The sequence below is a fragment of the Anser brachyrhynchus genome (assembly GCF_964034855.1).
Source record: "Anser brachyrhynchus genome assembly, chromosome: 1".
Lineage (NCBI taxonomy): Eukaryota > Metazoa > Chordata > Aves > Anseriformes > Anatidae > Anser > Anser brachyrhynchus.
The window spans coordinates 8,105,451-8,118,471 of record NC_137694.1 but is presented as its reverse complement, the minus strand read 5'-3'; the positions used below and the strand labels follow the sequence as shown (position 1 = coordinate 8,118,471).

The 13,021-nt window shown below is 41.1% G+C and overlaps 2 protein-coding genes across 8 annotated transcripts in view; one reads left to right on the top strand and one right to left on the bottom strand.

Moving 5' to 3' along the window:
* Nucleotides 1-4,903, top strand: part of GRM3 (glutamate metabotropic receptor 3) — a 106,420-nt gene extending 101,517 nt beyond the window's left edge. For all 5 annotated transcript variants that reach the window (XM_080555367.1, XM_080555366.1, XM_080555365.1 and 2 more), the window contains one exon: nt 4,357-4,903. In XM_080555367.1, the coding sequence (XP_080411493.1) occupies nt 4,357-4,430 (74 nt within the window). In that variant the 3' untranslated portion in view covers nt 4,431-4,903. The remainder of the gene's footprint in view (nt 1-4,356) is intronic.
* Nucleotides 4,904-10,833: 5,930 nt separating this feature from the next.
* Nucleotides 10,834-13,021, bottom strand: part of ELAPOR2 (endosome-lysosome associated apoptosis and autophagy regulator family member 2) — a 102,743-nt gene continuing 100,555 nt past the window's right edge. For all 3 annotated transcript variants that reach the window (XM_080555335.1, XM_080555336.1, XM_080555337.1), the window contains one exon: nt 10,834-12,910. In XM_080555335.1, the coding sequence (XP_080411461.1) occupies nt 12,851-12,910 (60 nt within the window). In that variant the 3' untranslated portion in view covers nt 10,834-12,850. The remainder of the gene's footprint in view (nt 12,911-13,021) is intronic.

Here is a 13,021-nt window from a genome sequence, read left to right as displayed (position 1 = left end):
CCCAAACCACGCTGTGCCAGGCATGCCCGGAGTCCCTTAACAAGAGATAGCAGCCATGTGGCCCTGCACGTCCTCCATCTCATCCAGCCCCGGCTCCAGAAACTAAATTTATTTACTATTTCTGAAAAATTAAATAGAGATGAAATGACCCTAAGTGTCCCAAGTGCAGAGCACTCCCAAAGGGCCTGGACTTGCAAGACCCACGGTTTCCCAAAAACCTTTAGAAGTTTGGCCCTCTGACAAAATGGTAAGTCTCGTGTGATTATTTTTGTCCCTTACGGATTTTGTAAAGATTTGTTTTTTCTGACATATATATATATTTAATTCCCTCATATTATTAAGTAAGTCAGAAACCATTTTGATTCATGGACAATTTTGCACAGGACTGCATTTTGGAATTTGATTTTTTTTTATTATGGCAATGGCTGGATAATATGGGTATGTATGTGTGCATGCATGCAACTGAGAGATCCTCAGTGCATACCTCTAGATTAAGAGCTCACTTTTTCAAGTTTGTAAACATCTTTAAGACATTAATGGAAGTATAAAGATCAAGCCTTAAAAACTGTTGCACTCACACTTTTCCATTTATTTAAGTTTTTAATGCATTTTTTTAACTGTGTAGTCACTCATAAACCTCCAAAACTATTGTCTTCCAAATGGATTCTAATCCATACCACGGCCCTTTCCATGCCTGTTACGAGCCTACTTCTATCTGCACCCCGTTCATCACTGGGTACATTCCTTCATCGGCAGCAGGAGGAGAGTGAGACAACATCAATAACCACACAGCATCTATTCAAAAAAAAAAAAAAGGAATCTGAAATATTCCTCTCATCAGTCCCAGAGCTGTCAGCTTGTTTTTCCTTTGGTCTTGATGGTGTTTTCATCAGTCAGAAACTGCTTAATATGAGGCTGATCAAAATTAGCTCCAGGGCATTCTGGCGTCAGCAACGTCCAAACAGCCAGTTCTTGTTCATTATCAGAGCTTCAGAGAACAGGAGGTTCCCCTACACCCTTATGCAGCTCAGTTGCCTGAACGGGTAGTGTGTTTCTTACCCCCATGGCCTCCCATCTCTGCTGGCTAGGGGCTGCCACCACCTCCTCGCTCTATCAGTTATTAATGCCATGAGCTGAGGGGGCCACGAACAGCAAGTGACTCGCTGAGACTTTTAAGAAGTAGGATGTATGTGTACGTAGGTACATGACACGCTCTGAAATGTTTATTTATATCCATACACATTTATTTGGATCTGGAATTTCACCTTTGGCAGAGCACAAATTCTGCTTCCCCCATCCAGAGTTTTGCCCAGTTTTCCTGGGGACTGCTTTATGGGGCACAGGAAAGGCGTTTCCATAAGGTAGGAGATCAGCACTCATAAACCTTCCTCTAGAACTCAGGACAGATTTAAGCACCTACATGGTGGGGGCTGAGCTTTTACAGCCAGAAGGTGTCATTGCCTCCATTTATGTCCCCATGGAGAGCTGCATGCAGACATCAGCTCCTCCGGGTGTCCTCCACAGGGGTCAGAAGAAGAACTGAAACTACTGTTTACAGCCAAGCTGGTAAATTTCCTCTCTCATAACTTCTTTGCCCAGACCTAGCTCCAACCGAGAGCTAATATATGGCTTTTATACATAATTAACTCACAGCTGTCCAGTTGTGAGCATGAGTAGAGGAAGTTGCACACAGCAAGTTTGAGTCTGCCTGACTGTATAGGTATGGTGCAAGGTGCCTACGGTGGTGCTGAGCTCTTGTGGTTTTGCTCTGAGTCTTTTTCTTGGATTATCTAATCAAAATTGAAGGACTTCTGGAAAAGAGGAGATCAAAAGAGAACAACTTTTTACTTGGGCAGATAGTGATAGGACAAGGGGGAATTGCTTTAAACTAAAAGAGGGGAGATTCAGATTAGATATAGGGAGAAAATTTTTCAAATTCTTTACCCAGAGGGCGGTGAGGCCCTGGCCCAGGCTGCCCAGAGGAGCTGTGGCTGCCCCATCCCTGGCAGTGCCCAAGGCCAGGCTGGATGGGGCTTTGGGCAGCCTGGGCTGGGGGGAGGTGTCCCTGCCCATGGCAGGGGGTGGCACTGGGGGGGCTTTGAGGTCCCTTCCAACCCAAACCAGTCTGGGATTCTATGAAAAGCATGAACTGCAGGCACATCGAGACTTCTGGTCTTGTCTTACATTTCTGCATGGCCTGAACACAAGGCAAAATGGAGTTGAGGTGTCCCTAGCAGGTTCACCGATCTTTCAGGAGACCCCTCACTTGCTACGTGGCATGAAGCTCAGAACTCTGCAGTGCCAGTGCTTAAGATGGCCAAGGTTTGTAAGGAAAAGTAAAATCTTTTGTTCAGACAACTGAGAGAGCTGGACACTCAGTGTGAACCCTTTACTCCACCCGGCAGAGTTAATACCTGCCTCCCGGCACTACAAGAGAAGTGCTTTCACATGCTGTGAAGAAAGCCTGGGGACTGAAAAATCAAGGCCATTTGTTCCTCGCCTACCACCATATTTCTCCGTCCAGTTTTGGCATCCTCCTGACCCACTTACCGTGCTATTCATACTCTTTAGTGGGCTGGACTTCAAAGAACCCCTGAAGCTAAAAAAGTTCTGGGTGGGCGACTGATGTTGACAGAAGCTAAATGCTTTTGCCTGTAGTCGTATTGGAGAAGAACTAGGGTTTGAAACAAGTCTCCTAAGTAGTACGGATTTTTCTGTTTGCCTACAGTAAGTGGTAATAAAAGTAACAATAAGAAAAACTTCAGGTCAGTGAACTGCCAGAATACCTCCAGTTAAAAACTGAATATAGACCCTGACAGCTAATTATCATAAAATCCTGGACTTGATGTCCTGTCCCCTTCTACCTACAGATTTCAGCATAGATACAAGTTGTGAAAGATGAAATTTCATCTACCTACTTCAGAGCCAGGGCTCATTCTTGCTTCTTCTGCTTATTAGGGGCATGCCCCACCCTCTGAGTAACAGATTAGTCCAGGGGTGCCTCTAAATTTGTCATGTAAAAGCAGTTCTATTTTCCATGAAATATTTACTCCATCAATGAAAGAATTAGAAATAGCAGCTTATTTGAAGAAATAATGATCTATTCTGAAAACGATGCTGAGAGTATTTAGAGAACCAGTCTGCAACCAAGACTGCAGCCAGCACCAGTTTTGGAAGAGTGAGCATGCCCTTGTCAGCTACATAAATTGCTTTTTACACTGGATGATTGAGTTTACTAAGTCATTGCTTGCTGTGTGTTTTCTTTGATGAAGGCATCACATTTCTCGGGGTCACTGTTATCATTAACCTAATGTATCTTTCAAAAAACAGCTTTAAGGTGCTGTAAGCAGAGATGTCACAGAGCATCAGAAAACACACTCCTGATGCCCAGTGGATAATTTTTACAAAGATGGACAAACCAGCTTGCTTTTGAATTAAAAACCACCTGCCTTTGGCAGAATGGTAATATATCCTACAGTCAAAATACAACTACATTTAGAAACAGATTCTGCTACTCAGATTCAATTGTCATATCACTGAAGCAATGAAAATTTGTTGAAAAAAAGCATTAGGCAATATAGACAGATAAGGGAAACAGAATTTAGCCCTTACCTCTGGATGCACATTGGATCCTGATCCAGAGATCCTAGAAATCAAGGGGATTATGGCCACAAAACATTCTGGAACTAAGTGAGAAATAATTATGCTTTCAAATTCAGGTATTCAAAATTTTCTTTATTCCATCCAATATGCACATAGAATTTTTTTGTTGTTGTTCTTATTAAAAAATAGATTAACACACAGCCCTAATGTGTAGAGGTAGATTCTCTCCTGGATTTAAAAATGTATATGTTTTATTTCAGGAATGTAGGATTAGATCTTATAATTTCGTGCCAAGAAGAAATGAAGAATCCACAGGCTCACATTTTACTCTACAAAGACACCTTTGCACCACTCAAGCTACATTAGCTCACATTACCATGCAACACGCTGTAATGTGAGACCTGGTGGCCCAGAATCATCAAAAAAAACAGGAAAACAAAAAAAAAAATTCATGCATCTTATTCAGACACTTCTTAGTGAAGCTTAATCACCCTAAGCTCTCTCAACACTCAGCAGAGAGGAATCAGGTTCCTCCAGAGGGTGCCTCAGCCTCAGATCTGAATTACCTCGCAGAGGTGCAAGCACACCTCCAGCAGCCCCACGGCTGACACAGTCACCTCTGCCCATGACTTGTCATGGTCATCTTGGTTAAATTGGGTGAGATGGTCCAGATGGTCCAGATCCTAATCCTATGCGTTGTGACTCTCTGTCGCCCCCAAAGTCAGTTGATTTGCTCCTCTCTTTCTCTTTCAGCATCTGCTAGTATGTACGTACCGACCGTCTGCAATGGAAGGGAAGTCCTGGACTCCACCACCTCATCTCTGTGATTGTGACTTGCGGTTCAGTTCTTGAGTTTTTAGACTGTTAGGCAAATTTTTGCACATGTTGTGCACTCCAGAAACACCAGAAGACAAAAGAAAACAAAACAAGACTAGTACCTTTTTTTAGAAACAGTGTAATAAATTATTTTTGAGGATTGTACAGTATATAGTGATGTTCTGGAACTTTTTAGACTGATTTTAGCCCTTCTGTTGTTAACGGTTGTAAGGGACATGTAAATAGCCATGGTTCACAACGTGCATAGTCCTGCAGTAAGGGAGTGATTTGTTGCAAGCACAGTTGCAATGTTAGGTGACTTCTTTCCTACGAATTTTTTTTGTAGCTCCTTGTTGTAATTAACTTAGACTGCATTTCTATGTTGTATATTACAGTTACCTTACGTGTAACAGGTTGGTTTTCTCAGCACAAAACAGCAGTATTAATGTAAAGGCACCAATAATAAAGAGATAAAAGTTTTTCAGCATGGTTTCATTTTTGTTTCTTCCTCCCTCAAGGTCATCACGCACCTGAGGGGTCCTCCCTAAACACCAAGGGAGGTAGAAAGGATAAAAAGCCTGCAGTTTAAGCATGTATGTGTACACTTAGGTGTGTATGAGTGTGTGCCTGTGTTACTAAATCCACTGCACATAATCTGTGCTTGTGATGGATGCTTTGTCAGGGCCAAGTACAAATTTCCTCTCCTTAAAAACATATAATAAAAAAGCACATTATTAAAGCATCTCAAGTGCTTCTCTTGTTTTTAAAATGCAGGATAATTTCCAAAAGTGAAAATGTCTAATTGCATCTCAATGAGGTATTAGCAAAAAAAAAAATAAAATTGATTACTGGTTCACCCATTTGGCATGATTTAAATCCGTCGTGCACAAAGTAGACTGGTAGCATATAAAAAGCAGAGAGATTTTAGGTTAGGTTGGCAAAGAGAGAGAAGAAAATCTGTCAGAAAATTAGCTAAGACTGTTTTATACCTCCAGCCAAAACAAAGCTGGTTCCGTTTGCCTGCATCACCGGTGCCGTGAAAGGTAATTGGAGCGCTACGGAGACCAAAAAAAGTTACAAAAGAGAAATGTAGGAGACATTTGCACATGTCTCTGGGGTGACCTTTGCATTCAAACCAAACAATTCAAGACACACACACACACACACACACACAAGTGGCTACTGAGAGGACTGCAAAATAGGCTTAAAGTCTGGCTTTTGTAGCTGCTCTCTGCAAGCCACACTCACTCTATTGAAACAATCTGAAATCCTCCATTCTGCTGGGTCCAATAAGTCATTAAGGAAACAAACACACCTTTGATTAATGTGTCTGGGCATATTTACCTAAGGGCTTGTTCCCGTTGATCTCATTCCAGCTAAGGTCAATAGCAAAAGTCGCATTGACTTCAAAGGCAACACCACTCAGGCTTGAAAGGCAGAGACTAGAGATACATGGTGTTGGATGCAGAAGTTCTCTGGAGCCCAATTCTCCTTTATTTTCAGAGGTTTTTACACATTTCTGGAACGGTGCAAGTCTTAAGGGCTGACCCAGCAAAGGAAATATTCATTACTTTGAATGCAAAAATTAAACACAGAGGTTCTTAAAATTCCTACTCACAGGTAGATGAATAATTCTTTTGCATACCCATGTGTTCACCAGTGAGGATGTCTTGGGCAGTGGCATTCATGGAAGTTTTGTATGCTCTTTTTTAGACTAAGAGGCAGTTCACAGTATGGCAAAAGGTCAAAGCGTCTGATCATAATGTGCTTGCATCAACATCATCTTTATGAGCATCTTAAAAATGCACAAGGCAGAGAGAATTTCTTCTCAGGTTTTATGGGAAGCAACAATCAGGGTCAGATCTACTTCACCTAACACCCACTGCCTAGAATATAATTACCTATGAGACAGTCAACCTCCCTTTGTGGACAGAAGTGGGCACAAGTCCCCTAACTTACCTTGGATTGCTACCTTAGACTGAGATAAATCTCTCTAAGCAAGGTCTAACACAGCTAGTTCAGATCACAAAATTTACACCAAAAATAAAGGCATTGTGTCAGATGAACCGCACCCCTAAAATCTAAATTGGCATCACTGAAGCTAATTTATAGCAGGTGAGGATCTTATTGTCCCTGAGTTTTCATTCATTTCGATAGCACTATTGAGAAAATGACCTAATGTCTGTGTCAGAACACGTTATGAATACTAAGGGGGTTTGAAACCCACTTGCTTGTGGGTTTTTCACACACACACACACACACACACACACACACACACACACACACAAAAGAAAAAGCACATGGCCTTCTGGAGTTCCAGCCCCATTTAATGTTCCAGATATTCCTGTATTTCACTTGGTTTGTTTTTTGAAAGCTTTTTACAGCTTTCTGTTGGATGTCCACAGTTGCAGGTTATGTGATATTGCCTGATGCTTCAAGTAATCCAATTTCAAAACACAGGGGAAAAAAAAGGAAAATATCAAAGTCTGGCAAAACCTTTGCACACTGCACTGGCATCAAAATCTCCTGAGAAAGGGCAATTTTATTTTTATTACTACTGTTATTGTTATTATTATTGTTTTTATTATTGTTTTTATTATTGTTATTATTATTGTTATTATTTCTGTTGTTTCATGCCATCATTTGAGTTTGTCTATTTTAAACAATATCCATTTTTTGTTTCCATTTATATAAAACCTCATTTTATAGTATAAAAACCCTTTTGGTCTCTTTAGTGCTCCCATCACAGAATCTCAGAATGGTTTGGGTCGGAAGGGACCTGCCCTGGTTCCTTACAGGGCCCATGGGATCCCCAGGCACCCTGGCTCTGAGCAGGGGGAAATGCTGGGGATGAGAGCGAGGCTTAACCCAGTGTCCGTGGTGCCTATGGAGGCTGCAGACAAGTTTCATTTTTCATTCAAAAGACAAAATCTTACAGCACCTTAGCTCACGGATACAAATCATAAAGGTCTGTGCAGAAATGTCTGTGAATAGCTGATCATGTTGTAGTTATTGCTTGAACAGAGAAATAAGACCAAAAAAAAAAATCATCGCAGGTCGATCTGAAGTAAAGAGATTTGTTTTTGGTGGTGGTGTTCTTTTTTTATTATTATTATTTGGTAGGAGAGGTGTTTCTTTTAAAGTCCTGACTGAAGCTTGAAAACAAAAACAAAATCCACTGTAGTAAAACAAAACATTTTATTTTGTCTTCAAGTGATTGTAATTCCTAAACTAATTGGATACAACAGGTTTTAGTCATAATCAAAGAAATTCCAAAAGGAATTCCAAAAGTCTTTTCAAATTGAAAAACTCTAATACCTGTTTCAAAATGATCAAATCCTACTTTAAAAATATGTTCTCCTTGAACAACCCAAAAATCAGTGCAAAATGTCCAGCAGATATTCATAGAATCATAGAATATCCCGAGTTGGAAGGGACCCATACGGATCATCAAGTCCAACTCCTGGCACCGCACAGGTCTGCCCAAAAATTCAGACGTTGTGACTAAGTGCACAGTCCAATCGCTTCTTAAATTCAGACCAGCTTGGTGCAGTGACTGCTTCCCTGGGGAGCCTGTTCCAGTGTGCGACCACATTCTTGGTGAAGAACCTCTTCCTGATGTCCAGCCTAAACCTCCCCTGCCTCAGCTTGACACCATTACCGCGGGTCCTATCACTGGTGATTAAGGAGAACAGGTCGGCACTTGCCCCTCCACTCGCCCTCCTGAGGAACCTGTAGAACGCGATGAGGCCTCCCCTCAGCCTCCTCTTCTCCAGGCTGAACAGGCCCAGTGACCTCAGCCGCTCCTCATATCTCTTCCCCTCTAGGCCCTTCGCCATCTTCGTCACCCTCCTCTGGACACTCTCCAACAGTTTAATGTCCTTTTTGTACTGTGGTGCCCAGAACTGCACACAGTACTCGAGGTGAGGCCGCACCAGCGCAGAGCAGAGCGGAACAATCGCCTCCCTCGACCGACTAGCAATGCCGTGCTTGATGCACCCCAGGAACATATTAGTTCCACCTAGAAGTCTGAGCTCTGGTTAAAAACTTTTCTGATGCAACCCTTCACACAATTAGTACACTTAGAGAAAGGGAGCCCAAAATAACCCCAAAGCTTATCAGGCTGATTTCCATGATGTCCTTCCCTACTCGTTAGCATTTACAGTTTGCAAGAAGAAAGGCTGACGTTATATATCCAGAGCCACCACAAAGCTTCTCAGCAACACAGGCAAAAACTCAGTTTTGTCACTGCAAGGAGAAAATAGGCCAAAGCCAGCCTGGGCTGTTCTGAGTGGTATGAAATGACATTTTCATAGCGAGAGACCCACCTCTCCTTCCTTTTCCCACCTGTTATTGCTGAGTGTGACACCCCATGGCATGGAATATCCCTTTGGTCAGTTTAGGTCAGCTGCCCTGGTGATGTCTCCTCCCCATCTCTTGCCCACCCACACCCTTCTGGCTCTGCGGGGTTTGGGAAATTAACTCCATCCCAGCCAGACCCACAACCTCACTGGCTTTTAGGTGCTGTTAGCGCACCAGACAGTTCACAGGACTTTAGAGATTTCTTCCTGATGAGGTCCAACGTTATATACACCCAAACATGGTGGCAGCTGATGACCAAGTCACTTTTCATGCATCCCTCTTCCCTGCTACACATACCCAGTTGGGCAGAGCCAACCAGGTGTCTGGGGATGTCACCATCTGTAGTGACACACACCCTATATTTTAGGATGATCCTGACCTGACAATTTTTATTTCTGTTCCTATCTCCTTGCACGTTTGCCAATGAAGCACTGTTCCCACGCATTTCAAAGCAACAAGAAATAGAAACAAGGGATTCTGTGAAAGATGCATACAAGGGGAAAGACAGACAGAATACCACCAAAGATAAGCAGAACTTCCCAAGTTTTCTCTTAAGGTTATCGTTACCTAGAACACCAATTGAAGTCCTTCATGCTTCATGACACAGACCAATCGGTGGCATTCCTTGCTTTGGAAGAAATGCCTTTGTCATTGGCACATCAGCACCCACCGTAGCTGCTTTTACTCTGGCATTGAAGCATATGTTGTGGCCACTGCTGGAGCAGTCAACAAATGTTGGCTCCTAAATGGCAACATCTTCTTCTATCTTGCCTGCTTACAGTCAAGTATCTCCATTATCTGGCAGGACAGGCCAAAAAAAAAATAAAAATAAATAAATAAATAAATAAATAAAAAATAACTAAAAAAAAAAACACTAAAAACTTTCCCCTTTAATAATGAAGGATCCCAAAACTGCTTAAAGAGTAAATCCTCTCTTTGAACAAAGATGACAGCTCCTTGAAGCTACTCAATAACTTTTCATTGTGGCTCTAAGACACTTAATTTTCCCAAAACCTAGACTCTAAATCAATCGTGTTATATATTACAAACATCAACCAACTTAATCAGAACCAAGTTAGAATACATTCTTTGCACATTTTCCCCCCAGCAAGTGCTGTCACAGCTAAGACAATAACATTCTGTTTAATTTGCCAATAATTTATACAGCAAAACCACTAAAATGTGCTTAATCCTTGAAGAGATTCAGTTGCTTGACTCCAGATTTCAAAGAAAAGCATGCAAATGCAGCAATAAAATGCATTCCGTTTAATCAACTGAACGCATAACAGACTGATTCACATTGTTTTATGGCATCAAATTAGAGTTTCTGATGTGATTCCATGTGGGAGAAACGGGGGAGGTTTCTGCAAGTATATTTTGGCAGGGTACTAGGAGAGGTCCCAGACAGCTGGTTTCTTAGTGAAGTGTTAAGGTTTCCAAAATTTAACTCTCATAGGAAAATAAAAACTTCTCCTCCCTACTATGTCTTTAACAGAAAGAAAAGACCACAAAAATCAGCTAAGTATGCCAGTTTTAACTCACTTAATTGCTAGAAAATGTAATTTCCTTATTTTAAGGTAAATACAATATTTGCTTTTATCCCACTATGTTAGTACTGCACCAGATAAGCTATTAGATTGCCAGGAAAAAAAAAAAATGAACAATATCAGGACAAACCATTTGGAAGCAGAGCTGAGAAGGGTCATCCAGCAAAGTCTATCGGAGCTGACAAAAATTGACACTTTTTATTTCAGTCAGAAAATAAAAGGGAAAGGGAAGGGAACCAAACAAACCCCCTGTGGTTTTAAGTAAAATGAAATATAGTTCAGAATAATTAAGGCATTTTTACAGTACAGAGATATGAAGGAAGAAATGTTATTCTAGAGAATGAACTGCAATGTGTCTGGGAAAACATATGGAGAGAGAAGGGGAAAACATTAAAAGAGATGTAGACACATTGAATTTGGTGACAGCTAAAAGTCCTAGCCACAACTGCATTCTGGCAATGCTCAGAAAAGGTTGTAGTTCCACCAAAACACCTCAAGTCCGAAATTTCAAATATATTTTCACTTTATTTTATGAATGCCCATCAGATATATATCTTTGATGCTACAGCACACTGGTTGAATAAAAATCAACGACATAAAAACCCTCTTCATAAAAGATCCAAGAAGTGAAGTCCCAAAGCCATAACCATTTACTCCGTGAGCATATCATCTCTGACAACCATATATAAATGACATCATGACGACAAACACAATGTACAATAATAAGTGTGCAATGATACAAAATATACAAAAAGGAATGTGTATTTAATATACATTCAACAATACCCCATAAAAATCTTTGTTGGGAAAGTGAAGTGCCTTTTCAAGAACAACAAAAAATGTACACCACTTCTGTAAAGATGCCTGAAGTATCTTCCATCAAAAGAGTAAAGCCCGTGTTCCGTGACAGGAGATATAAAAAAGATGAGCTGAATTTTCCCTAAAGAAACAAAAAAAAAATCTAAACTTCATAAATTTTTCGTCCACATCAGTAGTATAATAAAATATTCGGAGTGCAGAAAATTCAGTTTAATTTAAATTTTACTTAATAGGGCCTTCTTTTATAGATAGATGTAGCTCAGTCATATAAAACAAAAAAAATCTCTATTCCTTATTGTAAAAAGACTATTTCTGACCATGTGTCTCTTCTGGCTTTGATGCATTCCACAATTCACATAATTTTACAGGAACGGAAATACGAGTCTGACCAGAGGTCAGCATAAGATGGGTTCCTCATTTTCTCCAGGCTCTATACAAGTCTTGTATATTTTTTCCTAAATATTTTTTGCCTAATTTTCAGATTCCTTCGAGTCTGACTTCAGCGGGAATTTCAGGAAATGATTAGGGTGGGCATTATGAAGATCTCGTGCTTACAATGTGGCTGACTTTATGAAGTCCACCTAGCCTCCAGTTTTCAGGGCAACATGTTGTGCCCTCCTTTCCAAGCAGGTACTTGCATTGACAGCAGAAAGCATTTAGATGCTGAGCTGCATAAGTGCACAAGCCATGCTCAGCTCCCCTGGGCATTCATCCTCATTCCTTGCCCAGGTCCAGAAGCAGAGGTGGCTGAGTATTTCTAATAAGCCCCTTAGCTGATAAAGCTGATCCCTGATCTCCAAAAGTAAAGATTCTTGCCTTACTTCCAGAGTTCAGCCTTTGCTGGCTTGCAGTCTATGGGAAGGTGGCATATTGGCAGCCCAAGGGAGGGGAGTGAAACTGCCACCAACCTCTCTTAAAAGGACAAGCTTCCACAGAGAGCGCTGAGTGCCACTTCCACTGTAGATACCATTTTCCTTGTCTTTATAGAGCTTGAGCCTGCTATTGCCTGCAAACTCATGGGCCCAGATCTGCAATTTATACTACATCAGCTAACACGTTTATATTCAGTGGCATCAGGTTTTACTCCAATCCTGATTGCCATGAATTAGGCATCAGAATGGGTTCAACTTGCAGGTGCAAAACCATGCCTCTTGTATCAGAGGCCAATGCAGACCATCAAGCCCTTCAAAACAAAATCAAAAGCATTCTCCAGAGTTCAACACTCACCTGAGGCTCATTCCCAGTACCTTTCACAATTTTCATTTCAAGAAAGACTCACAGTTATGCTACTAAAGGACAATACACAACATTTGCAGGAGGTTTCAAGCCTCTCTGAAAATCATTCTTATGAATATGTGGAGAAGGAATGATAGGAAATGAAAGGTACCTATAAATCACATGGCATGCCTGAGCAATGCCCAGGTGAATGCAAAAAATCACGTTATTTGCAGTATGTATATCTCTTCCTGAGTTGAATTTCATTCCCAGTATGGAATCCAAGCATCTGCTTTCTTTTTTGGCAAGGTACTCAATCGCGTGATAAGGCAATCCAATTTTCTGGTTTGCTTTCTGTCTTCTTTCTTCCTAAATGGCTGAGCATTTCTCACCGAGATCAACACTACAATGTGTGCCAGAACATGTTTAAAATATGGTCCTGTAAAAATAGAAATCAGGTTTGTTTCTTTGAAGGCAGCATTAATTATTCATATATTCTGGGATCTTGAAGATTTCAGTTGAACAGATTCAAAGTGATCGTCTTTTTCCTGCAATGGAAAAAACAGGTTACAGTCAATTGGGATTCCTCAAATTCACTCCACCAGTTGTTACAGACACTTGTCTTAATATCTCCAGAGCAGCTTTTGCCAAAGACTTCA